Source organism: Megascapheus bottae, chromosome 10 (genome assembly GCF_031878675.1).
Source record: "Megascapheus bottae isolate mThoBot1 chromosome 10, mThoBot2.hap1, whole genome shotgun sequence".
In the NCBI taxonomy this organism is placed as follows: domain Eukaryota; kingdom Metazoa; phylum Chordata; class Mammalia; order Rodentia; family Geomyidae; genus Megascapheus; species Megascapheus bottae.
The window spans coordinates 55,384,938-55,412,353 of NC_143518.1; the positions used below are offsets into that span (position 1 = coordinate 55,384,938).

At 50.5% G+C, this 27,416-nt stretch overlaps 1 protein-coding gene across 4 annotated transcripts in view; it reads right to left on the reverse strand.

Moving 5' to 3' along the window:
* Positions 1 to 1,194: 1,194 nt before the first annotated feature.
* The window catches only part of Tmcc2 (transmembrane and coiled-coil domain family 2), a 40,341-nt gene continuing 14,119 nt past the window's right edge, over positions 1,195 to 27,416 (reverse strand). For 3 of the 4 annotated variants that reach the window (XM_090341339.1, XM_090341340.1, XM_090341341.1), the window contains exons 2-5: positions 26,594 to 27,133; positions 5,699 to 6,639; positions 3,054 to 3,189; positions 1,195 to 1,999 (exon numbers count right to left, since the gene is read on the reverse strand). In XM_090341339.1, the coding sequence (XP_090197465.1) occupies positions 1,688 to 1,999; positions 3,054 to 3,189; positions 5,699 to 6,639; positions 26,594 to 27,133 (1,929 nt within the window). In that variant the 3' untranslated portion in view covers positions 1,195 to 1,687. Of the gene's footprint in view, positions 2,000 to 3,053; positions 3,190 to 5,698; positions 6,640 to 13,661; positions 13,737 to 26,593; positions 27,134 to 27,416 lie in introns of those variants that run through there. The other variant, XM_090341342.1, reaches the window with a different exon arrangement.

Genomic DNA, 27,416 nt, shown 5'->3' on the forward strand with positions numbered 1-27,416 from the left:
CTGGGATTCTATGCAGAAGACCAGCCTGCCATTCCTAGAGAGCCAGCGCTCTGACATAACTGGAAAGAAAGCATTGGCAAGGCCAAATTAATCCCAGTAGATAACCCTGTTTAGGACTGAACTTTGAGAGTCCCAAGTGGGGGACTCTGCTGCCCTCTTGTGGCAGCAGAATCCTGGGCATGACTGCTATCGTCCAGGCCTCCCAGTGGCTGATCTGTTGAGTTACTGGCATCTCTCAGTTCCCCTCCTGCTGGGAAGTGCTCCAGGATGGGGGGGCGGGGGGTGCAGCTGGATGAGTGTTCTATGATCAACTAGAGTGTTGGCTGCACAAAACAAATCTGGAAGGGTGGATGGGACGCCTTGTGCAATAGAGGAAGACCTCAGGTCAGCAAATAAGGTCCACCCCAGCCAGCAAATGAGGTCCAGAAAGCAGAGACTCAAAGGTTTCCATGGAGACACCCCAATCGACCAACACCAGACAGGATGGTTTGGAAATTTAGAGGATATTTATTTCTTGGGATGGTCCACAACAGCTGGCGGGCACTGCACCTTCCCGGGGGGATTCCTCTCTCCTATTCCGAGAAGTCCCCTCTGTGCTTGGGGAGGCTGTGCCCATGGGGAGGCTGAGCTGTGAAGAGAAACTATACACAACACTCCAGAGCCTTAAAAAAATAAAGCAATAAACAACCTCTTCCCCCACAGATGCACACATATAAAATAAATAGACATATATAAAAGAGAGGACACATTCTTCCCACCCAGTCACGGGGAGCCTGGGAGACTGCTGGGTGGCCGTGCCCCACTCCCCCAGCAAGAACAGGATACACGGTATGAAGTGCAATGAGCCAAGACTCAGGCCTGGCTTCAGAGGGAGGAGGGGTAGGACCTCTCCCTGGAGCCCAGTGGGGAAGATGTGGGGACAGGGTGGGACGGGGCAGGAAATAAATAAATAGAACCCTATGCAGCTCCCAGAGGCCTAAGGGCTTGGGATGGGCTCATGCCTCTGGGGTCTGTTTCCCTGAAAATAGCAGATCCAGTGACAAGGTGGGCACAAATATGCAGGGAAAACCCATGTTGCAAGTTACACCCTACTGGGCCTCCAGAGCCTGCATCCATCAAATCAGAAAAGGCCCAGCCCCAGAGGCCAGCTGCAAACCCTGTCTGTCAGGAAGAGGGGGTGGGGGACAGGCTCCCAAGTGGCTGCACAGTGGCCCTGCAATGCCAGAACACTGGGCCCTACTCCATCCTGAACTCTCTGGGACCAGCCTTCATCCTGACTCTCTCCACTGGAAGGGAGTGCGGCGGGCCTCCAGGGTGGGCTCTTCCTGGGGGAAGCTCAGGAAGAGCTGGTTTTCTCCTCTCCTGGTGGCCTTCCTGACCCAGGCTATCCCCAGGTTGGTTGGGAGATGTTCTGGGTGAGTGTAAATAATCCAGACGACCCAGCCCTGGTGCCCTCCGCTGCTTCATTTGGCCAGGTGTCCCCTCTACCTCCAGCCAGGGCCAACGGGGAGAAGGTGTTGGACAGAAGCAAGTACAGAGAAAGGGCAGGAGCTGCCAAATGGACAGTTTGGGCAAGAGACCAAACCCAACACACAACAAAATCCAAGGGACACAGGAGTCCCGGGTCCCTCCTGGAGAAGTGCGGCCCACAGAGGCGGAGAGTGCGGAGCAGGGCGGGGCGGGCTGCTCAGCTGGGCAGCAGCACGTGCTCCAGGAGGTAGGTGAGGACGTCCCAGTGCTTCCAGAGCAGGAAGAGGACGAGGACTAGGAGGGCGGTGCTGGTGATGCGCAGGCGCGTCTTCATGAGGGGCGTGATGAAGCTGGCGATGGTGGACACGAACACCAGCAGCACAGCCATGAGCGCCAGAATCACGTTGATGAACTTGCCCAGCAGCGCCCGCGCGTTGGCATTCTCCACGCCCTCCAGCTGTACCACTTGCTGCTGCTGCTGCTGCAGCTCCAGCTTGGTGACTCTTGTCAGGCAGGACTCCACAGCCTCCTGCAGGGGCACAGAAGGCGGCACAGAGGGGCTCAGGCTGGGCAGGAGCCCTAGGCTGAGCCCTACTGACCCTCCATGGTTTGCATAGGGGTTGAGGAAGCCTGGCCCTCAATGCGGCGTTACTGGATGGAACCTTTGATCGGGAGCTACTCAAGGGGCTGAGCTCTGAAGAAGAAAAGCTCAAGGACAGTGGCCAGGCCTTGAGTTCAAGCCCCAGGATATGCACAAAACCAAACCAAACCACTTTGTGACAGTGGGCTGTTACAGAACAGCAAATCAGAACCCTGACTCTTCCCTGGGTTTCAGACTCACCCATGTGATCACCTCTATACAGTTCCTGCCAATGCAATGCCATGATGGCATTATCAGTGCTGGGCAGAAGCTGGCACCAGAACTAGACCTCTGGAGCTGTGAGTTAAGTGAACTTTTTCTCCTTACAAATTACCTGAGCACAGGCATTGTGTTATAGCAATGGAAAATTGATTAATATACTACTGCACTGGGGGAGGGTGAAATTACACAGGATCTCCTCTCCAAAGGCCAAGAGGGGCCTAGATCAGTCACCTCCAGAGAAGAGCAAAGCCCTTTCCAATCACTGTTTGGGAGGATGCAAGAAACTGAAGTCTTCTGCCAGAAAATAGTGGCTCATGCCTGTAATTGTAACTAATCAGGAGGCTGAGATCTGAGGATCATGGTTCAAAGCCAGCCCAGGCAAAAAAGTCCATGAGACTCATCTCCAATGAGCTACCAAAAAGGAGAAAAAGAAAATAGAAACAAGTCTAGGTTGATAGGGGAAGGAGAGGAGCTGGCCCCATTGCAGCTCCCTGTCAAGGAAGGTCAGGGACTGGAAATGCCAGTTAGGGTAGCTCTCCCCCACTGGTTTGCCTTTACACAGTACTCACATGCAGGCTTGCCTTGTTATCTCCATGCTGCCCTCTCCGTCCCCAGGCCTATCTGCTCTGCTGTGACCATTGACACTCCCCGCCATGTGATTAGAAACCCTTGTGCTCTACCAGCACACCTGAGGCCTCCCCAGGATCATTCCTAGCCATACCTGGATGTCCCGCGCCCTCTCATAGGACTGGTAGGCCACTTTCTCCTCCATGCTGGCCAGCTCTTGCTTCAGGTTGGTCATCTCATTCTGGTGAAGCTCGGTCAAGTCGTTGAGCTGCTCCTCCAGCCGCTCGTACCTGGGGATAGGAGAAGAGGTGACCCCAGCCTTGCTGCAATGACACCATCCTCCTTAGCAAACAGTGACATGCACAGCCTACACATGTGTCCAGCTCTGTTCTAATTTTAACCTCACAACAATGGAGGCGACTGTTGACAGTAAGCCTGCCTTACTCACAGATTTATTATTACATGTGGTTTTGACTAAGCATTGTCAAAAAAGAAAAAAAAAACAAACAACCCTCCCCCCCCCCCCAGATCAGGTAAAGATGGCCTGTAATCCTAGTTACTCAGGAGCCTGAGATCTGTGGACTGCAGTTTGAAGCCAGCCAGGCAGACAAATCCATGAGATGCTTATCTCCAACTAGCCAGCAAAATGCTAGAAGTGGAGGCGTGGCTCAAGTGGTAGAGTACCAGCCTTGAATAGAAAAAGCCAAGTGAGAGTTGAGGCCCTGAGTTCAAGTCCCTGTACTGGCAACCAAAAATTAAAAAACAACAACAACAACAAAAAAAAACAAAAGGAAATTTCAAGAACAGAAAAGTTAAAATTCCCATAGGCTGCCAGGCACTGATAGTTGGCTACACTTGTTATCCTAGCTACTCAGGAGACTGAGATCTAAGAAACATGGTTCAAAGCCAGCCCCATAAGAAAGATTCTTATCTTCAATTTACCACTAGAAAACTGGAAGTGGCCTATGACTCAAAGTGGTAGAGCACTAACTTAGAGCAGAAAAGCTCAGGGGCAGCTCCCAGGCCCTGAGTTCAAGCCCCACAGCCAACCAAAAACAAACAAACAAACAGACAAACAACAACAAAAATTTTGACAGGCTTATTCCTTAGCTCAGTGGATAGGAAGAGTTCGACCACATCATTCTCAGTTGTGTTTAAATCTAGTGATCTGCTAAGTGTCTCCCTGTCATTGATTTTTATGAAATCTTTCCACAAGTGCAGACAGTGTCCCCAAAGCAAAGTAAAAAGTCACGACAAGCCTTCTAAGCCAAAAAGGGTATATAATGTGCTCAATAAGTGACCTGGTAAACATTTGAGATCTGGTGAGAGATCTGGTCTTCCGTGGAAGTGGGACAATGTTACAGGAAACACACTCAAGTAACCACTGCAGTGCCAAGCTCTGCACTGTGAGCATTCACAGTCTTTAACTCAACGGCGTGCCCTCGAACCACACACCTGCGGGTACCAAGAACCCTCCTGTACCTTGCACTTGTACATGCAGGTGCTGGGCTGTGCATTCTACATGCATGATCTATTAGGATCCTCATGCCCCATGAGACAGTTCATGCCAGCATCCTTCCAGGAGACCAAAACACAGAGATTAAGGAACCTGCCCTGAGAATCACACAATTCATGAATGGGGAATAAAGGCTCAACCAGCTTCACACTGGGCTCTCACACCCTGGCTGAGAGGCTCTCTGGGTACCAGGAGTACCAGGGTATATGGGCTATGCTGTGAAAAGAACAAAATATCAAGAGGACTGTATTGTGGAGATGGTTAATTTTTTAGATGGAATTTTCCTCTTTTTTTTTTTTTTTGTGTGCCAGTCCTGGGGCTTGTACTCAGGGCCTGAGCACTGTTCTTGGGCTTTCTCAAGACTAGAACTTTACTACTGAAGCCACAGCACCACTTTTGGCTTTTTCTATGTATGTGGAACCGAGGAATTGAACCTAGGTCTTTGTGCTTGCTAGACAAGCACTCTACCACAAGGCCAAACTCCCGGCCCCAATTTCCCTCCGTTTTTGTTTCATGGAACTTGAACTCAGGGCTCGGGATGCTGTCCCTGAGTTTTCTGCTCAATGAGTCAGTGTTAACTTCCAGTTTTCTGGTGGTTAACTGGAGATAAGAGTCTCATGGACTTTCCTGCCTAAACTGGCTCTGAAGCACAATCCTCTGATCTCAGGCCTCTTGAGTAGCCAGGATTACAGGTATCAGCCACCAGTGCTTGGCTTCCCCCCTTAATTCCGCAAGCCTTTCTAAGAGGAAAAAGTACCAAACTTCCCCAAACTCTCAGGGAGCAAGTGTCATATCAGAGGCTGTTGGGAGGGGGATCTGACTTCACCTCAATCCCAGGATGGCCTTTGATGGGTCCCCTGGGTGTTAGGACTGTCTATGCTACAGCACCATGTGGGAAGTTTGGATCCATTCAGCCTCCCGGACAGCCCCCTGGAGATAAGGAGTAGTGCTATTACCCTCACTATATTGTATGGGTGGGAAAATCGGGTGCCAAGAGGTAATCACTTGGCTCCGGTTACAGTAAAATATTTGAAGTCAGGTAGTTGCCTCAGAGTCGGTGACTTAGCCAGATTCTGCAGAGGAGAGGTCTGCCTCAGTTTCTCCTCTGTACAGCCATCCCACAACATGCAGGCACAGATGCCTAAAACAGATAAGTGCTCCTTCCAGAGGTCCCATGCCTATCTAGTCTGGCGAAAGCTGAACTTATTCCAACCCCTTCTGGCAGCCTGAGGGGCCAGGGGTGACCCCTCTTCCCAGTGGCATTGAGGTGGGGGGCGCCCTACCTGTAGCGCTCCTCCTGCAGGCACTGGGTCATGTAGGAGTAATCCCTCTGCAGCTGGGTCTTCAGGTCCTCCATGGAGTCCTCCAGATGGGACTGGCCCTGCTTGATCTCCCGTAGCTCCTCCAGCAGGGAGTCCAGGTTCCCCGGGACGCCATACAGCGTGTTGGACTTGGGGCTCCCCAGCGCACCCCCGGGCCCGGCGCCTGAGTTGCTACCGGCCCCGGCGGAGCTGGCACTTGCGCTGGAACACTCGTCGTCGCTGCCGTACTTGGGGCTGGACACCAGCGTGGCGCTGCCGCTGAGCGCGCGCGCCGCCTCCTCGGGCGCCCCGTCCTCCAGGGGGTCCTTCAGGTGGGCGATGTTGTCGGCGCTGCCGAACTTATTGCGGATGAGGCTGGCGAACTCGCGGGGCTTGGACACCACGGCCGTGTGCGTGGCCTGCGAGAGGCCCGAGAGGCTGCCCTTGACGCCCTCCACCACGCCGCCCCCGAAGCCACTGATGCCCGCACGCACGTTGGCGCCCACGTCCTTGAGCCCCTGCTGCATGTCGCGCAGCACGTCCTTGGGCTGCCTCGAAGGCCCGTTCTGCTCGATCTCCCGTAGGCGCCGCCGGTAGTGCTCCAGCTTCTTGTGCAGCTGGGCGATGGTCTGTGCTGACTTCTGGTTCTTCTTCTCGAACACCTGCTTGATGCGCGACACCTGCTGCTTGTCCGCATTGTTGGCCAGCTTCAGGTATTCTGCCACGTTGTCGTCCCGCGCCTCCTGCTCGATCTTGATCTGTTCTGTGATCTTCAGGATCTTCTGGTGCAGGTGATCGATGGCAGCTTTGGTGCGCTGGGGGTCTGGGGCCCCATCGGGCACGTCCAGGCTGATGGGGCCATCGCTGTCACCATGGCCAGGGCCAGAAGGGAGGCTCAGGGCCACAAGCTCTCCTTTGTCACCCTGGAGGAGGAGGTAAGCAGAAGTAGCAACGATAAGTCACAAGCTACCAGGAAGGGAGAGGGTGCCAGGATTCTCTGCGCAGGTTTGCCTATCTCTGGACTTGGTCTCTCCTTGGAAAATGTTTGTGGGATGAAAAGGAAATTTTAAGGGAAAAAGAACACCAACGGGGCCGGGAGTTTGGCCTAGTGGTTAAAGTGCTTGCCTAGCATGCATGAAGACCCGGGTTCGATTCCTTAGTACCACATACATAGAAAAAAGCCGGAAGTGGTGCTGAGGCTCAAGTGGTAGAGCTCTAGCCTTGAGAAAGTCCAAGGACAGTGCTCAGGCCCTGAGCTCAAGCCCAGGACTGGCAAAAAAAAAAAAAAAGAACACCAACAGGACTCTCAGCAACTGCATATAAGCTGGCAGGGCTTATAAGCATACCCATATCTCTCTTCCTGGCCCCCCCAACACCCTAAAATGCACACTAGGCGGATCTGCTCTGCCAATGGACAAGGGAGGTCTAGCAAGTTACTCTGGGGCACACAGCTATGAAAAAGAACCTCCATCCCAGAATCCTTGTTGCCTGGAGACAAGGAGGAACCCAGTGGGGTTCCAGCAAGCTGAAGCCTCAGTGGAAAGTTCCAGGGTGGATTTCCCAGGGGTGAGATGAATTGTTTCCTTGGACTCAACCTACCCAAAAGGCTCTTGTCTGGAGCAGGCCTCTCAGAGCTGATTGAAGCCGCTCACTTCAGCCCATTCCCCAGCCGTGTCCCCTCCCCATCTCTGCCCTCCCCACCACCCAGCTTCACTAACCCTGTGTAGGTCACCTACCCTTGCTGACATGGCCTCCAGTTACTCAATTACCTTCCAGCTCTCTGAGGTTGTCAGCAACCTCTTCTGCTTCATGACGATGCAAACACCCAGCCCTTCCTTCTCTCAGAAATGGGAGAGTGGGCATCCACAGCCCAGCTTGCCGGGAACTGGAGTCCCAGAGGTAACCCGCAGGCCCTGGGCCACAAGGAGCAGCCTGGGGGTCCAAGGGGACCAGTAGGAAGCAGAGAATGTGCAGACAGGCCCTAAGAACCCCTCTGTCCCCCACCAGGCAGGCAGGCTCTTCCAGCACATTGGGGTGGCACAAAACTCAAAGGAAGGAAAAGGGGAATGGAGAGAGGCTAGGGGATGAGGAAGAGGACAGTAGGAAAGGTATGGAGATAGGAAGCACGGCTGGGATGTTGGATGCGTGTAGCCAGGCCTGGGGCTGCTGCTCAGTGCTGTTGGAAGATCTCTGCCACAGCTGAGTCTCTGTGCCTTATCACCACACAACAACGGAAGCAGCAGGAAATGGCTCAACCCTGTGTATTTTTACACACAGCACACCCCAAAGAAGGCTGGGTCAGGTCATGGGAGGGGGGACAGGCAGGGAGAACTGCATGTGGGAGCTAAAAACACAAAGAAAGTGTCCCAGTCACACACATTGGAAATAGACACAGCCCATGCCAACTGCAGGCAGAAGTCACTTGCTCAGTTTCTGCCAAGGTGCAGTTACTGAAAAAAACAAAAAGACAACAGCCTTGCCCAAACTCAGGAGCCCAGGGTGGGTGGCTCCCCTGGACTTCCTCTGGGGCTTATTTCCAGGTCACAGGTCCCCTGAGGATGCTGGGAGTCCTGAACTCAGGACTTTCCTCTTGGGTTTCCCCTCCATGCTGCATGAGGTACTTTGCCTTCAGGGCTCACTTCAGACTCTCTGACCTTCCATACCCAAGGAGCCAGTTATAGTCCCTCTTAAATCTGTCAGGAGGTCTGTCTCACCAGCTTGACTTAAAACCCGCCCTCCTCGCAGAATGGAGGGACAAAGGGTAACCAAATCCAGCAGTGGGACTCACTAGACACTGGTTTGAAAGTGATCTGTACAACTTGTGGGTGAGGATGGGAGGGGAAAAACTGGGAGAGAATGAGAGAAGAGTTGACACTGTCCAAAAAGAAATGTACTCATTGCCTGACTTATGTAACTATAACCCTAGTGTATCACCTTTAAAATAACAATTAAAAAACAAAACTTCTGCCCTCCTGTCATATTCCCAGCAACGATGGCAGACAGCACATCTCTCCATGATTTTTCCCAACTTCAGTGTTCTGGCCTGTACAATGTGTGTAATCATATCTCTCCTCGAGGCTCCTGGGAAAGTTACACAGAGGATGGTCAGGGAGCCCTTAAAACAGCAGCAAGCAGAAGGTACTCAACAAGTGTTGAGCCGGATCCTGGTTAGTGTAGCATCATCTCCACCCCACCCCCAAAGCGGGTGTAATTGCACTCTAACATCCAGCATACTCAATATTGGCAGAACTACACAAAATTAAGTGCTATATGCAACATGTGAACTTTAATCAAATAACTCCACCTTCTTAGACACATGGTTGTTTACAGCACTCAGATGGATGGGATATCACTGCCTCCCCTCCATGGACACGTGTTAGGCACAGCTCTCCAGGCTTTTCAGTTAATTCATTTAGACCCAGGAATGGCCCCATGAGGCAGGCAGTGTCACTTAAGTCTCATTCTGCAGGAGAGGAAGCCAAGGCCTACAGATGCCAAGCACTCTGCCCACTGCTACAGAACTAGGGAAAGAAAGATCCAGCATTCCAATCCTGTCTGCCTCCTAGCCCCAGGGCTTCACTCTCATCCTGGTCCTCCTTATACTAGCTAGCCACCTGCTAGTGTCCTGTAGTTCCCGTGCTGCTCACCAAGGAAGCAGGAAGGGGTTTAGAGGCTTAGCTAGAGCAGGCCTGCAGTGCCAGCCAGTACTCCCAGTGGAGAGGGGGTGAGGTCTGGCACAGACCTCATATTCATCTCAGTCAAGCTGACCAAACCTAGGGACAGAGAGGCAAAGATTCTGAAGGCTAACAGGAAATACCAGACCTCTCCCCTCCAGGGTCTTAAGGCAGACTCCATTTCTGAATGGAACTTTATACTCCCCAGGTCCCTTAGCAGTTGAGCCTCCTGGCTTTAAATGGCCTCAGAATTGAAGCAGGCTGTGAAATCCCCATAAATACGAGGGAGACATACTCTCAGGGCTCCCAGTGGAGTGGTGGCCAGGAGTCCTGCAGTATGGACTCCTCTGAGGAGGTTCACAATGGCTGCCTGCCACCTGATGGCACCCCTCTTCCCCTGGGGAGACACGGTGCCTTGGCAACAGTTACTTTCAAGACAGGAGAAAAACTGCAAGGTGGTTGCTGACCTCTGTCATTGTAGCTACTCAGGAGGCTGAGATCTGGAGAACTTTAGTTCAAGATCAACTTAGGCAGAAAAGTTCGTTGTATTCTTTTTTTTTTCTTTTTGGCGGTTGTGGGTCTTGAACTCTGGGCCTGGGCATTGTTCCTGAGCTCTTCAGCTCAAGAATACTACTGCCCTACCCCTTGAGCCACAGTGCCACTTTCGGTTTTCTGGTGGTTAATTGGAGATAAGAGTTTCACGAACTTTAGTATCCAGTTGGTTTTGAACTGCAATCCTCAGATCTCAGTCTTCTGAGTAGCTAGGATTACAGACATGAGCTACCATGCCCCATGGTAGCTTCAAATAACAAGCAAAAAGCAGGGGTAGAGGCATTGCTCAAACAGTAGAGTGCCAGCTGAGCAAGTGGAAAGACAAATACTGCCAATATAAAACAAAACAAAAACTAGAGGGAGACACAGTTATACAGAGCCATGGAGGGAGCCGGTAGAAAGAGCTGTAGAGAAAGAAAAATAAATTCTGCTTTAACAAAGAAAGGAAAATCAAAGAAGGGAAAGATGAGAAATGGACCATCACAGAATATGAAGAGAGAAAGCGATTTGTAGAGAAGAGCAGAGATGAGACCCAGACCCGTGCAGGGCAATGGAAAGAGCCTGGATCTATAACTGGACATTGATTTAGAATCCTGGCTCTGTCAGACACCAGCTGTGTGACCTTGTGTTATGTCACTCCTCTTTCCAAGACTTGCTTTTCTCATCTGGAAAAGCAGGGCTGTTCGGCCTGTCTCAAAGCATTATCAGAGGATAGAATGAGGACATACCCCAGGAATTCAAAAATAAACTAAAGCACTGTGCAGCCTTTAGAAGGTGGCCACAACCAAGGGATCCATTTTTTTTTTTTTTTTGTCAGTCACGGGACTTGAACTTTGGGCCTGGGCATTGTCCCTGAGCTCTTCAGTTCAAAGCTACCACCCTACCCCTTGAGCCACAGCACCACTTACGGTTTTCTGGTGGTTAATTGAAGATAAGAGTCTCATGGACCTTGTGCCCAGGCTGACTTTGAACTGCAATCCTACTTAGCCTACTGAGTAGCTAGGATTATAGGTGTGAGCTATCACACCTGACCTCAGGTGTCCATTTTATGCAACAGAATTCAATGCTTCATCTAATGGAATACTCGTTACAAGAAAGAAGCAGAGTTCTTTTTTTTTTTTTTTCCAGTGCTGGGGATTGAACCTAGGGCCTGAGCATACTGGACAAGAATTCTTCTGCCAAGGCACACCCCAGCCCTTTTGTTAGTATTTGGTTTCTGAGATAGAGGATCACCAACTTGCCTGGGCTGGTCTTGAACTCAACCAATCTTCCTGTTTCCACTTCCCAAATAGCTGGAATTATAGGTATATACCACCATCTGCCTTAGAAACAGATCTTGGTAAGTGGGGGAGGCTCCAAAGCTTGCTTTAAGAAGTTGGAGGGGCCTTGTTATCTTGGCAACAATGGAGTCTGGTGTCAACTCTGACTTGTCCCTAGACTTGGCCATGCAGGTGGGTCCTTGCAGGATGCTGCTCCCGAGGGTCTGGGCTTCTAGGGGGTCAGAGCACAGTGGGCAAAGGTGGCCAGGAGCTGTCAGGCTAGTGGCTTGGTAGACTCTTCCACCTGCTAACTGCTGCTCCAGACTCTGGTTTGTGCAACTTTCTCAGAATGGAGATCATGTGGATTCCCTTGGCCCCTAGGTCCCAGAGGACAAGGGAGGAATCCAGACTGAAACAAAGATGAAACACATGGCCAGCTACAATCTTTCAGGTCAGAAGCCAGAGCAGGCTGGGAGAATTACTCCAACCCCTACTCCTGACACCAGGGGTGGCCGCTGTTCCCCAGTACAGCTGGTATTACCTAGTTTAACAGGAAGTCCTCTCTCTTCCTGGTGGGGACATGTGGGCCACCTATAGCTGCTCAATCCAGCACTGCTCATCCCAGCTGACCCAAGCTGGCAGGGGGAAGAGCAGTGCGAGCAGGCCCCCTGGCTCCTGGGAGCCCAAGAGGGTTTTTTGTTTTCTCTTCAGGACAGGGAGGTGAAAGCTTGGAGAGTTAACTGCACAGAGGGACATATATGCCCCTGGGTCTGCTCCTATGTTGAGGGCCTGGACCACAGTCAGAGCCAAGGGCAGGCATCTGTGGTTATATAAGGTATTCCTTCAGCTATAGAGGACAGGGTGAAGACTTCAGATAAAATGAAGGAACTCTCTTACTATCCTTTCCCCGGATCCTACTCATGTCAAAGAAGCATACAGCTAGCTGCTAGTTATCAACCCACCTCATTTTGCAGCCAGAAAACTTGCCTAGAACCTAAGGGCAACCCTCCATTGTAGGTGGAGGGATACGTTCAGTTTCTAGTCCTTTCTGTTGGGGCTACTGCTCTGCTGTGGTCAGAAACACATCTTTCCCACAGTCCCCTAAGTCCAGGCGTTGCTAAGAACAAAACCTTTCCATTCACATGGAGTGTCCAGGGCTTTCTTCTCTTGGCATGTAGACCCCTGGCTAGGCCCCCAATCTAGTCTCTCACCCTGAGATCTCCCCATCTGCTGTGGTCTGAATTCCCCAAAGCCAAACCCTTGGCTTCTGGACTCTCCCATGGTGCACCGAGAGAATCCCATCTTTCTGCTACTGTTTTTCCATAGACAGAAGGGACACCCAGAACCTCACCTCCACTTTATTTCACACCAGCTCTCCTGCATCTTCTGAATTCTCTATAATTGGACAGATGAGGAGGACTCTCACAGAACCCAAAGCAAGCACAGCACTTAGCAAACTCCAGGAAGGTGCTTCATCCCACCCCTCAACCCACCCCACTCTGCCAGGTGCTCTTTTCTACCCACCACCACAGGGCTTCACCCGTGTGGGCACTGTTTCCCAAAGCCTCGATGGCGACCAGGTGCCAGGAGCTGTAAGGCTCCAGCTGTCTGAGGACTGTGCCAGGCTCCCAGGGTCACAATTCCTGGGCAGCATGGGGCTCACTGCAGGGAGTCTGGGTCTGCGAGCAGGTGTGCCTAAGCTCCCAGGCTTGGCAGCTGACATCTCCAGACTGAGGCCCAGTAGCGGATTAGGGGCGGATTGCTCTGGAATCTCTCCCTCCCGCTCCTTCCCATCTGGCAGCAGACATGGAGGGTTACTGAGTGAGCAGGAGGAATGAGCTTTGCTGATATGCCTCTCTGCAGCCCAGCCATTCTCACCGTGCATCCAATGTATGTGAAGACTGCTCAGGTGTGGCAAACTGGACTGGGGGTCAGCCAGTGGGAATATACGGTAGGTGCACCTGCATGGTTTATCCAGGTGTTCTACCCACCTGTCCCATCTCCAGGTCCAGAAATGCTTCTACTGATTGGAAGTGCTTTCTCCCAAACAGCTCAGCCTGACCTGCTCCCTGCTTCTGCTCAGAGTGGAAGCGGACCTCCCTGCCAGGCCTTCAGGATGCAGAGAAGCACTCCAAAGCCAGAAGTCAGAAAATCTGGCTCCATGGAGGATTCAAACACAGCTCCATCCAGAATCCTCCCCTCCCCCCCACACCCCCTGCTGCCCTATTCACCAGCTTAAGGCACTGGCACTCCCATGGCAGCCTGGCAACACCAACAATGGACTGGAGGAGTCCCACAGCAACGGCCTTACTGTAGGAACTCCTCCAAGATTCTTCCGAGGATTCTGTCCCAGAAACCCACTGTGGCCACTTGGCCACCAGCTTCTGCTTCCTACTCCCTGCTCTCTGCCCTCCAGCACTGCCACGAAAACACTCAAGATAAAACAGAAGGCAAACTCACGGCAGTTTCTTTCTCTTTGGACTTCATCAGTAGTTTCAGTAGGAAATCCTGTGGCCAGCAGAGGGAACCAGAGGGCCACAGTTGAGGAAGGCAATAGGCAAAAGAAGAGATGGATGGCCTGCAGTTCTGGGTTCTACGTCTTGCCAGTGCTGGAGTCGCCACTCAAAAACACCATGGATTCTGTTCCTACTTGAGCCTGGCGAGGCACTCAGGGCTTAAATACTGGGGATCAATGTGAATCATGCTGATGGAGCAGTCCCAAGTTCAAGAAGTTTCAAAGAGATAAGAAGAGCCCAGTGCTATCTCTAGGGCCCAATGCCAAGGCTGGCAGCCAAAATCACCAAGACTAGGAATTCCCCACACCCTGGGCTCACGGTGACTTAGGGTTATGCGGACAGATGTCGGGCCAAACACATTACACAGGTCCCAATCTCTAGGGCTAGCTCTGACCTATAGCTAGTCCTGTCCCCCACTTCTGTAAATGACCTTTCTGTCTGTGTCCTTTCCAGTATCCAGACGAAACAGACTCTTCCTCAGTACTAGTGTAGGATGACAGAATATCATCTGTCACCAAATATCTGTCTTGGTTCACTTCTTAATTGTCACTCTTTCCCAGGTAGCAACAAAGATAGCTTGATCATCTCACACCAAGATAGGCTTCCCCACACCCTCCTTTCAAATTCCCACAAAGCTAAAGATATCTCTTCTTACAAGTGAAATGTAAAACAAGGAGAAGATAATGGGCATAGGAGATCAGAAATGGGGAGGCAGCTGGTGGAGGAATGGTTCTCTCTTCATGGTAGGTTTTACTCCCCACGCTGCTGGGGATCCTGAAGGTTCAGAGGAAGCAAAAAGAAGTTCCTATGAGGCCACATGGCACTTACAAGATGACCTGGACATCTTGCAATGGGAGGTTCTCAGCTCCCCTCCAGGGGTAACTAAGCCACAAATGACCAAACAACAGGGGAAGGGAGGAAACCAGCAGTCTGCTAAGAAGAAAACAGATGGCAACAGAGGATGCAAGCTACTAGAAGAGAGGTTTGGTCCCCCCGCCCCCAAACTGTCCCTGTCTTTATTCATGAGAAGGATTCTCAAACCTGCCAAAGCAAGGAGCTGGAAGCATCAAGCATGGTAGGAGATTCAGTTCCACACTTGTTTCCATAGGTCAAATCTGCATCTGTCCTAAGATTCAGCTTCCACAATTACAATAGGAAGAGTGTAAAAAGGGTCCAGGTGGAAGGGAAATGTGCCTGGCAGAAGTCATGCCGACACATGGTCCCCTGGGCATGGAATAACCTTTGAGTGCTTGCAAGTCAGAAGAGTCTCTAGATAAATCGTCACCCTGTTACCCACCAGCTATGCAGCCTTGGCAGGCACTGGTCAGGACCCTTCACAACTGCACAGAAGGCAGGAGAGCCACACAGCAGCATGAGGAGGTCCAGAAGACCAGAGTGGTGCACTGAGAAATGGAGGGGAGGGCAAATGGAAACGGCACAGTTAAGAATCAGCAGTGCTAGTTGCACATGGTACATGTGATCACTGTCTCCAGAGTCATGGGAAGAACGCCTGACACACAGTACACAGTTCTGAAACAGATGACTAACCCTGAGCCCCCTCATCTAATGTGACTGGTCACACATGCACAAATAGCAGGATTCCAGACAAGACCTAGGAGCCTTGGCCTGTGACAGAAAAAGCCAGAGAAGAAGCTGCCACATGCTGAGACCAAGGCAGGCAGACATAGGAAGAGTTGTCACAATGTTAAAGTGACAGCTCTGAAAGGGTAAGAGCTATGAAACAACTCTTTGTGTGTGTGCGTGCGTGCGTGTGTGTGTGTGTGTGTGTGTGTGTGTGTGTGTGTGTGTCCTTGTCCGTCCATCCGTCCATCTATCCTGGAGCTTAAACTCAGGACCTGGGCACTGTCCCTGAGCTTTTTATTTCCCTCAAGGCTAGTGCTCTACCACTTGAGCTACAGTTCTAGATCTGTTTTTGGTAGAGAAGAGAATCTCATGGACTTTCCTTCCTAAGCTGATCCTCAGATCAGTCTCTTAAATAGCTAGGATTACTGGTGTGAGCCATCAGTGATGGGTTTACTTTCCTTTTTCCTTAAATTTGATACTATATTCTTTTTATTAATATAAAGATGATAGAGCAGTTACTATTATATAAGCCAGATAATGAGTACATTTCTTTTTTTGATCATGTATGTCACGCTGTCCCACCTCTCTCTTCTAGTTCCTTTAGTTTAGTTTAGTTTTTTTTTTTTTTTTTTTTTTTTTTTCTTTCCGAGTCCTGGGAGTTGAACTCAAGGCCTGGTTACTGTCCTAGAGCTTTCTCAAGGCTAGCACTCTACCACTTGAGCCACAATGCCACTTCTGTTTTTTTTGTGTGTATGTAGTAGGACCAAGGAATTGAACCCAGGGCTAGTGCATGCTAGGCAAGCACTCTACCACTAAGCCACTCTTGGCTCTTCTTTAGTATTCTTCAAATGTTAAATACTCTTTTCCTTTGCTTTGTCGTTATTCTCCAGTTCCATATTGTGCCCCTACCCCCAGAATCTTCCTACTTATAAGGTGTTCTCTCCCTCCCCCCCTGCCAGTCCTGGTGACTGGGGCTTAACTCAGGGCCTGGGAACTGTCCTGAGTTTTTATAAAAGTTCAAGGCAAGTGCTATACTACTTGAGCCACAGTACCACTTCCAACTTATTTTACTTAGTATTTATTTTGGTAATTAACTGAAGTTAAGAGTCATGTTGGCTTTTCTGTGCAGGCTGACTTTGATCCAGGATCCTCAGATCTCAGCCTCTTGAAAAATGAAGATTACAGGCATGAGCCACTGGCTACAAATTATTCTAAGAAGAAGAAGAGGAGGAGGAGGAGGAAAAAGAAGGAAAGGAAAGAAAGAAGGGAGAAAAGAAAGGAAAGAAGGAAGGGAGGGAAGGAGGGAGGGAAGGAAGGAGAGGGAGGGGGGAGGAAGGGAGAGCGAGAAAGAATGAAAGAAAATAGAGCTGGGGTTATAGCTCCATGGCAGAGTGCTTGCCTGGCATGTATAAGGTACAAAGACTTATACCCAGCCCCATTTAAAAAAAAGATAGAATTAAAAATAAAAAAGCACAATCCACACTTCTGAAGGCTGAGAAACCTGAGAAGTCATGGGCCTTCTTTTTCAGCAAAGAATAATGCTGAAAAGCAGCTAAATTTAGTACTTTAGAAAACAAGGTGAGGGTGAGGCCTTAAAAAATTTCTTAAGCTGAACATATACTAGGAAGATTTTAGTGAAGATTTCTCCTTGGAAGGCTGGAAGCTTCTCTGATACTGACACAGTCCTCCTGAAAATAGGGGCAGGAGAGGGAGTAATCAAATTATTGGAGCTTCCTATCCCAACACTCACTTTTAGACCCAGCCAGAAGGTATGTCTTCTTAGGCACTCAGGTTACCAAAGGGACCTGCTTTCCTTCTCCCCTCCTCTCCCAGGGCAACAAAAGAGGAATAGATATTCTTTTTGTTTATTTTTTGTGCTTGTGCTGGGGCTTGAACTGGGAATGGTACTTGAGCACTTTTGCGCTACCACTTGAGCCCAGCTCCACTTCCAGCTTTTTGTGGTATATTGGAGATAAAAGTCTCACAGATTTTTCCTGCCCAGGTTGGCTTGGAACTGCCACCCCCAGAATGCAGCCTCCTAAGTAGCTAGGATTACAGGCCTGAGCCAAAGGCAGCGGGCTAAGTCCATACTTTTTGATGGTTTGTTTTTAAGCTGACATTCCTAAACATGAACTAAGGTGAACGTATTTTTCTTTTCTTTTCTTTTTGCTTGCTAGTCCTGGGGCTTGAACTCAGGGCCTGGGCACTGTCTTTGAGCTTTCTCAAGGCTAGCGTTCTACCACTTGAGCCACAGCACCACTTTCAGCTTTTTCTGTGTATATGGTACCAAGGAATCACACACAAGGCTTGGTGCATGCTAGGCAAGCACTCTACCACTAGGCCATGCTCCTGGCCCAGGTGGACGTATTTCTTGGGAGCATGTGGAGAGCCACAGCCTGGAAGCTGCACTGGCCTGGAGCTAGAAAAGGAGAGGGCCAGGAAAAGAGAAGTTGTACAGAATCCCTTTCTGCTACTTCCAGGGAGGTGGGGGTGTGTCTTCTACCTGTGGGTCCTTGGCCGGTCTAAATTCATGGATAAGGAAGCCCATCCTGGGCACATAAATACAGATGCTGGGCAGTGAACAGAACCATGTACCTGGCTTGCTTTTAGGCAAATCAAAAGTCAGGGCAGGCAGGTAGAAAAGATGACTTCATACCTTTATTGTCCCTGATTCCCCAGAGGAGGGTCTACTGGGGACACACCTCAGAAAGTTTGAACCAAAGACAAAACACCATCTCCCCTTTAGGGACAATTTTGGGGACATTACAGTACCCTTCACTCTACCCTATCTGCCAAGAATAATTGAAATGTATTCCTTTCTAAGTCACAGGGTTGAAACACAGAGCTCCTGTGGACTCCTGCTGACTCAAGGGCTCTAAGCTTACCACGAGCTGATGTGATTAAATGAGAAATGTGCATGAAGGTACTTTGCAAACCATGGCTTGCTGTTCAACTGACTGTTGATGCCAGGAGAGCTTCCAAAGGGACATGACCACACGTCCTAGAGGGCACGCCCACGAGGCCAGGAGGCCAGTGAGTCCCTGAGAAGTAGGTGGACAGACAGCAGGCAGGCCCAGGTAATATTTGGGTCTTCTCAGGCAGTGAAGAAACCTTAGATAATGAAGTTAACATTACAGGGCAGGTTCGCCTTTCCAGCTGTCTCGAGCAGCTTCCTGAGTACAGTATCACCATGGATCTGATTTAGCTTTTGCTGAGTGGGCTGAATTATTTATTAGCTATGGATACTAGAAACGGTTCTGGGGTCCTCGGGGTGGGGCCACTGGGGAGCTGCAAGGAAGAGGAAAGGAGTGCTTTGAGAACTCTTAGAACCAGTCCTGGGAGAAGGTCAAAGAGGACAAAAGAACCAGGAAGGCCTATAAGATGGCCTTTGAAGGATTGGGGTGGGCGGGGGACCAGGAATCTCCAAAAGAAAGAGGACTGACAAAATGCTTGAGAAAAGAGGGGGAGAAGGCTGCACTGGTTCCCCCATTGCAGCTCAGGGGAGCTGATGAGTTTCTGGGAGCCTCAAGGGAAAGCAGTAGGAAGTAAGCTTCATCTCTGGTTCTATTTCAGAGCCCTCTGCCCCACAGGGTATAAATAAAGTTCCAATTGTGCCTACCAAAACTAAGAGGCAGAAGCAGGGATCAGGTTAATGGTGCTGTGTTTCCATTGCCTCATCTGGCACGGAGGGGAGCTGGGTCACGTTTCTCATCTCAGGGATGAAGGATGCAAGGAAGAATGTGCTCAATAACTGGGAGACCTGTGCCAACTCTGATGACCCATGCCCACATCCCCAGTGGTGGCTCCATACCGTCTGGAAACTGATGACAGAACTTCTCTTCCTGCCTGCCAGCTGTCACCGGCTCTGGCATGAGGAATGACACCTGAAACTTCAGCACACCTCCCCTTGGAGCATGCAGAGCATGCAGCACCTGAGGGCGCTGGGGCTAGAGTAGAGTCCTGGCTGACATCTGCACCTGTGTCGGGGCTGGCATCATTAGCCTTCTGGGTCTTACAAAGAACTCAACTCCCCACAGACTTTGGCCTGAGCTGAGCAACAAGAGGTTAGGTAACTTGGAAGTTATTTAACTTATCACTAGAACCCAAGGAATTCTGTGGTCCAGACTCAGAGTTACTCTGGACAGCATAGGGGCGAGAGAGTATCGGTGGGAAAGGGGGAGTGGCGACAGAGGTTGACTGTGGAGGATGGAGGCCTGCTGGGGCAAGTGAACCCTGACTAGGTTCTAAAAGCAAGGTTTAGAACCAGATGAGAGCTTTACAGAAGGGTCAGGGGCAGGGGACAGAGCCTTCATGTTTTGATCCCTCATCACTGAACAGAGTCCTAGAAAGGCCAGGAGCTTTTGAATATACAGCATTAATCTCAGACCAAGCCAAGCACCAGTAGTTCATGCCTGTAATCCTACCTACTCAGGAGGCTGAAATCTGATGATCGAGGTTCAAAGCCAGCTTGGGTAGGAAAGTCTAGGAGACTCTTGTATCTCCTGATAGAGTGCTAGTTTTGAGCAAGAGCCCAGGGACAGTGCCCAGGCTCTGAGTTCAAGTCCCAGTAGCAGATTACATACATTCATACATGCACGCGCGCACACACCCCACACACGCACACACCCCACACACGCACATAGCTCAAACCAAAGAAAGGCTTTGGCTCTCTAGCATTACAGGATATATTGTTGTAGTGGGGACTATGGCCCCCAAGAAGCCCGAACTGAGATGGAGAGCAATAGTTCCTGGCAAATCAGAGCCTCCTGGCCTTGGCCTGGCAGCACAGCATGATCTAGAAAGGCTGCTCTGGCTTTCCCCTGCTTCAGGGAACATTCCATGCAGAGAGAAAAGAGGAGGAAAAGAGGTGAGAGGGGAGTGGGGCAGAGATAGCAGCTGCTCTCCCCAGAGACCTGGGTGAGTGGCTGGGCAGCTTGGAAGGCAGTTGCATTTGTCTCAAGGGCTGGATAATCCAGCTGACCCTGGAGCAAGGCCCAGTCGTCTCCCTTGTAATCAAGTCTAGGAGCTCAGACACCATGGGGGCCCACAGGCTGCCCCCATCACCCCAGCTACCTAGGGGACTTGCTCAGAAGGAGTTCTCAACAGAGTCAGCCACGCCCGCTTCTGAGCCAGCATACTCCTAGATGTAAATAAACCAGGACCCCTGTGAGCCAGCCAAGTCCTCAGTCCTCTTGGCAAAAGCCAGGGTTGAAGGTGGCCCCTCACTTACTGTTCTGTGAGTAAACAGGACACTTATTTATTTATGATGGGGGGTGGGGCAGGGAAGAAATCCCGTTGCTGGATAAATCTGGCAGGGCGTGGACTGAGAACAGGATATCCAGAGTCTGCTCTGTGCTCGGTGAGGAGCCACACTCCGCCTCTGTCCCCATCTGGACTTAGAGATAACACTCCTGGGACCACAGGGAGGCACCAGGCAGGACAGAGGCTCTACCCTCACCATGTCACCTGTAACAGGACTGCAAAGACCTTGGGGCTCTCCCCAGCTGGGGAAAGGAACGAGGTGATCTCCTACCACAGAGCACTGTCCAGTGACTGTCCAGTGACTACCTGGCCCTGCCCGCCATGCTGCTCCTCAGCCATGCTGAGGAGGGGAAGGTGAGACCAGACCGAGGTCAGGAGCTCGTCCAGAGAACTATGTTATGCTCCTCTCGTGACAGTCTCCATTTGGGATGCAGCTATACAAGAAAAGGTGGTCAAGATTGGGCAGGGAACACAGGAATAGCTAGAGATTCTAAACAAGGATATGAGGAAGAGAGGACAGAAGGGGAACATAAGCCTCAGAATCTGCATTTTTCAGGAGATGCTGCTCAGACCAATGTGGGGAGGGGTGTGGAGAGGACTCGTCTGCTTTCTGAGAAGCCAAGTGCCTGAACCCAGCCAGCTGTTCCTTCTTTAGCTGCCTCGCCTGTCTTTCAGAAGTTAGGGCAACACACGAACATCACTGCATTCTCTTCAAATTCTCTATTCATCCATCTGTAGTGCCTCAGTATACCAACAAGTGATTTTCCCCACTTGACGTACATAAGGCAGAGAACCACAGTGACCTTGCTCAGTGTCACACATGTAATAGCAGAAGAGTGGGGCTGAGAGGGCAGTTTTGTTGTTTTTATAGAAAATAATTGGAGGCCAAGCTTGAATGCAGCTAAATGGATTTGGAAGGAACAAATGACAGCTAGAATACAGTAACTGAGTGTGAGGTAAGTCTCTTCTCCCCTTGCCCACACCCTGCTCTTAGGCAGGAGGCTCAGGGCCTTTGCTTCCTTAGGGTGGGGGTTGGGCGAGCCTCTGGGGTGGCTGAGGAACTTCAGCTGCCTCTGAGGTATTTCAGTAACTCAGCCTTGGCTGTGCCAGGGCGCTGGGTCCACTTGGGTCTGCAAGCCAGCTGGTAAGCTGTGAACAATGGCAAAGGGCTGGGGAATGGGGGAGGTTTATGAATTAAAAATAGATGCTAGTAATCGCCAGAGAGCTTGCAGAGAACATGTGGGCTGTGTTTACTAGCTAGAAGAATACTTCCTATTCATGCCCCAGACTCATACCAATCAATGGGCTTTGAGCCTGTGAGAGTCAGCACACAGAGCTTCAGGCTGGTTTAGGACGACTGGAAGACCCCTTTCTCAGAGGCAAGGAAGCACTTCTCTTTCCCATCCTTGGAGGGACAGCTCCAAGTGGACAAGCCCTTACCTGAAGCAGAAATAGCACCCCAGGGGTTTCCTCCCTGGGCTCAGAGGACCCCTGAGCTGTTTCAGATTTCAGTTGGGACATGTGGACAGACATGAAACACAGGATCTAGTTTCTTCTCTGCCAAGACCTAGCTAATGTATCCTGGGAAAAGTCTCTCCATTCCTCTGGGCCTTAGCCTATTCATCTTTAAAAGGAGATAATACCTGCTCTGCCATTTCACCAGGCAAGATATATAACAAAGCTGAAAGTTCCAAAGAGAGATATAGTAACATACTAGAGGAATGATTCCTGAAAGTATCCATACAGAATAGCCAGGAGCCAGTGGCGCATGCCTGTAATCCTAGCTAATCAGGAGGCTGAGGTCTAAAGATTGCGGTTCAAAGCTATCCTGTGCAGAAAAGTCCCCATGGGACTGTTATCTCCAATACACTACTCAAAAACTGGAAGTATTGCTGTGGATCAAGTGATAGAGCGCTAGCCTTGAGCACAGAGGCCCAGGACTTGAGTTTAAGCCCCACAGTCAACAACAACAACAACAACCAAAAAAAAAAGGAAAGGAAAGGAAAAAGGATATATAACAATCAGCAGCAACAATTTCCCCTCTCAGCACTTACCACCCAGCGGACTGTCCCTAGTTAGGTCACCCAAGAGTCTTGGGCCTGGGTCTACCTTCCCTGCCAAGCATCTTGGAGAGAATAGGATAACATAAGCCACATGGAAAAACCCAGAGATGCTCCCAGTTGATGCCCCTGCTGAGTCCCCAAGCCACTTCTTTCCCAGCCATCAACAACCAATCAGCTTCAGTTGATTCCCACTGCCCACCCACTCCTTCCATCTTCTGAGCCAGTTTGAGGTCTGCACAGGAGCCCTCGGCAAGAACAGGCTACAAGACTCATGTTTTCCCTCCTCATATAAAACAGCCATGGCGGGGTGCCAGTGACTTATACCTGTAATTTAGCTACTCAGGAGGCTGATATGTAAGGATCAAGGTTCAAAGGCAGCCTCACAGGGAAGTCTGTAAAACGATCTCCAATCAACCACCAAAATGCCAGAGGTTGGAGCTGTGGCTCAAGTGCTAAAGTGTCAGTCTTAAGAGAAAACATGAGAAGCCAGGAGTGTGGACTAGTGGTAGAGTGCTTGTCTAGCACGCACGGAGCCCTGGGTTCGATTCCCTGGTACCACTGGCTTAAGTGGTAGAGCTCTAGCCTTGAAAAGACTCAAGGACAGAGCCCAGGCTCTGAGCTCAAGCTGCAGGACTGGAAAAGAGAAAGAGAAAGAGAAAGGGAAAAGGAAAGAGAAAGAGAAAGAGAAAGAGGGAGAGGGGGGAGGGAGAGATGGAGAGAGAGGGAGAGAGAGAGAGAGGGAGAGAGAGAGAGGGAGGGAGAGAGAGAGGGAGGGAGAGATGGAGAGAGAGGGAGGGAGAGATGGAGAAAGGGAGAGGGAGGGAGGGAAGGAGGGAGAGAGAGAGAGAGAGGGAGAGAGAGAGAGAGATGGAGAGAGAGAGAGAGAGGGAGGGAGGGAGGGAGAGAGGGAGGGAGAGATGGAGAGAGAGGGAGAGGGGGAGAGAGAGAAGGAGGGAGAGATGGAGAGATGGAGAAAGGGAGAAAGAGGGAGGGAGGGAGGGAGAGAGAGAGAGAGAGAGAGAGAGAGAGAGAGAGGGAGGGAGGGAGGGAGGGAGGGAGGGAGAGAGAGAGAGAGAGAGAGAGAGAGAGAGAGAGAGAGAGAGAGAGAGAGAGAGAGAGAGAGAGGGAGAAACTCCAAAGGGCTATGCCCAGCCCCTGAGCTCAAGCTTCAGTACTGTCACAAAAACAAACAAAACAACCAGCTCTAGCTGGCTCCAGCTGGAGCTTGACAGTATTTTTCCAGTTGATTTTTCAAATGAGCTCTTGCTCATGAAGAGCTAAACAACCTGGATTTTTCTGTAGGACCCTCCAGCTCTCCATTTCACAAGGCCCCTCTATCCCTTCAGTCAGTGCATGTAGACCTCACTCTTAGACCACGCTTTTCCTTGCAGAAGCTGGGCTTGCAAATGGCTCAGTCCTACCGTTTAAGAAACTATCTATATGCTGACAACTCTCAAATTTATGCCTCCAGCTTGGATCTCTCCCCAGGCCTCCACACTTGTTCATCTGACTGCTTCTTTAGCATTTCCACAGGGATGTTTAATAGCCATTGCAACTAAAGACAGCCACAACCTAGCTCTGATGCCAGCCCTCACACAGCCTTGACCCATTTGCCACACTCCTTGCAACTCAGTTTGTGGCAATTTCTTCTTTCCAGTGGCCAGGCCCAAATCTGTGAATCACGTTCACCGTTTCCCCATCCACGCCCCTTATTCAACCCATCAGAAACCTATTTCTGAGCAAACCCAGATAACTCTCACCATGTGCCTGTACCCCTCCTGTATTATAAAGACTCACCCTAAGACTGTGCCAACCCCTTCTTCATTAACCCTATGACACGAATGGTCAGTTCTCCACACAGAAGCCCAAGTGATTTTAAAAGATGTTGCTCAGGCCATCTAATGACTTCCTATTTCACTCAGAAAAATAAACATCAAAGGTATTTTCCCCAGCATGCCAAAGTCTATGTAATCTGCAACCCTTCTCACTCCTTCCCTTCTCCCCTGTCCCCAGCTCTGCAGGCCTCCAACTCTACATTCTCAGACTACCTCACTCTACTCATCAAATTTCCATGTACTTCTTGAACACCTTAAGCATATTCCTACCTAGTGAACCTTGCACCAGAAACCATTTTTAACCTCTCTACCTGAAAGGGATATCGTATACTAGCTTATCTATTTAGCTTATAGTGCCATTTTAATGAACTCACAAAAAGATACGTGCAAAATCAGTTTCTTCATTGGATAACAGCAAAGGGAAACCCAGCTGCTGTCTGGTGTGAGGCCAACAGTAGCAGGCACAGGACGTCTGCCCAGTCAATGAAACCTCCAAATGTTTTCAAAAGTCAACATGTACATGAACCTAAGAAACAGATTTTCTGTGAAGACATCTAGGGATATGGGGGCAGTTCTAGTTTCCATGTAGGGCAATATGGAATGCATACTGTGACAATATGGAACCTTGATGCTAGAAAACCCCCAGGCCTCTCTCCCAGACGCAGGGCTCCTCAATCATCCATCCTTTCTCCCACTCTAGAAGCCTGGTTCCCACTTTCAGAGCCATCCCTCGGGCCTGAAGGGCCTCCTCTATTCCTTCCTCAGCTCTGTTTTCCATATCCACATCTCTACTTCTTACTGTCAATTCTAAATCCCAAATGTTTGCTCGGTTTCCTCCTTTCCCATCCTCATTACTGCAGCCTACATGGCAATAACTTCAAAGAGCTCCAGAGGAACCTCCTCGCTCATTTCCTTCGGAACAACCCTTGGTCACTTCACTCTACCCCCACACTCAACACAGCGGCCTTTTGTGATCTGGCTTTTATCCACCTGTCAATTACCCAAAGCAGATGCATCCCAGCATTCCCTCACTTGCTCCTGTACCTGCTTTTCCACCCTCCCCAGTTCCTGGCTATATTATACTCCTTCAAGACTCAGCACAAGTGGTTTTTTTCTAGAAGGTCTTGGCTAGATTCTGTACCCAATCCTTGCCCTGACGTTCCTTCTCACACAGCATATGTCACAGTCCCGTGCTCCCATCATGCACCTTGGTCTCCCTCTAGACAGAGAGGCAGAGGGTACCAATGCCAGCTATCTCTTCTTGTAGGATATGGTAAGTATTGATCACATGAATAATTGAAGCTATAGAAACCTATGAAGTCCAAACAAGAGTTCCTAGACATCGTCCCTACCTTCATTGGCAGGTAATCATAATACAGATTATGCTGTGCAAGCCCATTCCAAGCAGTTCATACAGATCAAATCACCTAATACTACAAGGCCTCTTCTCTCACTGTCCCCATTTTCTCCTTCCTTTCTTTTCCCTTCCCTTCCCTTTCCTCCTCCCTCCCGACACCTGCCATCTCTTCCTTTTGTTCTTTTTCTTTTTCTAGTACTCAAACTCAGGCCTGAGCACTGTTCCTGGGTTTCTTCTTTCTCTCTCAGAATTGGCACTCTACCACTTGAGGCACACCTCTATTTCTGGCTTTTTGGTAGCTGGAGAGAAGAGCTTCATGGACTTTCCTCTTGGACTTTTGAGACTGGACCCTCAGATCTCAGGATTTCAGGCGTGAGCCACCTGTGGCCAGCATCATTGTCCCCCTTGGCAGTGAATGAAACTGAAGAACAATATGTGATTAACTGGTCTAGCTGGTAAGTGGCAGAACCAGGCTGGCTTCTAGTCTGTGTTGTTAACTACCACACTCACTGTCTCTTCACAACATGCTAAAGGAAAACAAACCAAAATTACTATCAGCCGGAGCGAAAGATCATTTTGAAAAACAAATTCTTTGCAAACACAAACTTGCTACTTGGCAGAACCAGCTCTTGGTTTTGTCTCAGTCATACCTCTGTCCCTTCAGCCAGGGCAGGTAAATTTTAGGCAACTGGTGCTGTACCACCAGGTGGGACCCAACTCAATCCCCAGGCCCCAAGGCCTCTCCACTGATGGCTTTCCTCTTGCCCAGCCTCACCTTGTCCCCGATGCCTTCAGCCTCCTCGGCCAGGAGGTACACGTTGCCACCATCGGCCAGCAGCAGAGCAGTGTCGGTGGTGGAAGAGGAGCGGGGCCGGCACTGGTGCTGGTGCAGGATGGCGGCCAGGCTGCTCTCCTGTGGGGCCTTGCGCAGCAGGTGGGGGCTGCCTCGCTGGGGCTCCAGGGAGCTGCTCTTGGTGCGTCGGCCGCTGCTCCCACTGCCCCCACCACCTCCGCTGCTGTGCAGGCTGGCACCCCTCTTGATGGAGGGCCGGGAGCGGATCTGCTGCAGCACACGGTTGAAGGCGGTGGGCCGAGCGGGCAGGTCGTGCAGGGACATGGCATAGGAGACGCGGTGCATCTCGGGGGAGCGCTCCTTCTCATCCGGGGAGTCATGGTCGGACATGCCCTGTTGCTGGGGCAGAGGCTGGGAATCCGAACACGCCTGGTGCTCCCTCTCCCGAGACCGGCGGCGGCTGTGGAACAGGTGCTTCAGGCCGTGGCCAAACATGGAGCCCTCTGAGAGCTGCTGGATTTTCTTAAGGAGGAGAAATAAAAAAACTCTGGTGAGGGACCGGGAGTTTGGCCTAGTGGTAGAGTGCTTGCCTAGCATGCATGAAGACCCGGGTTCGATTCCTCAGTACCACATACATAGAAAAAAGCTGGAAGTGGTGCTGAGGCTCACGTGGTAGAGCTCTAGCCTTGAGAAAGTCCACAGTAATGAAGGTGCTTCTGCTCTCCATTAGGACACCAAAGCAATGATATATGATCATTGGATTCATATCACTGTCATACCTTATAGGTCCCCAGCATTAAAGGGG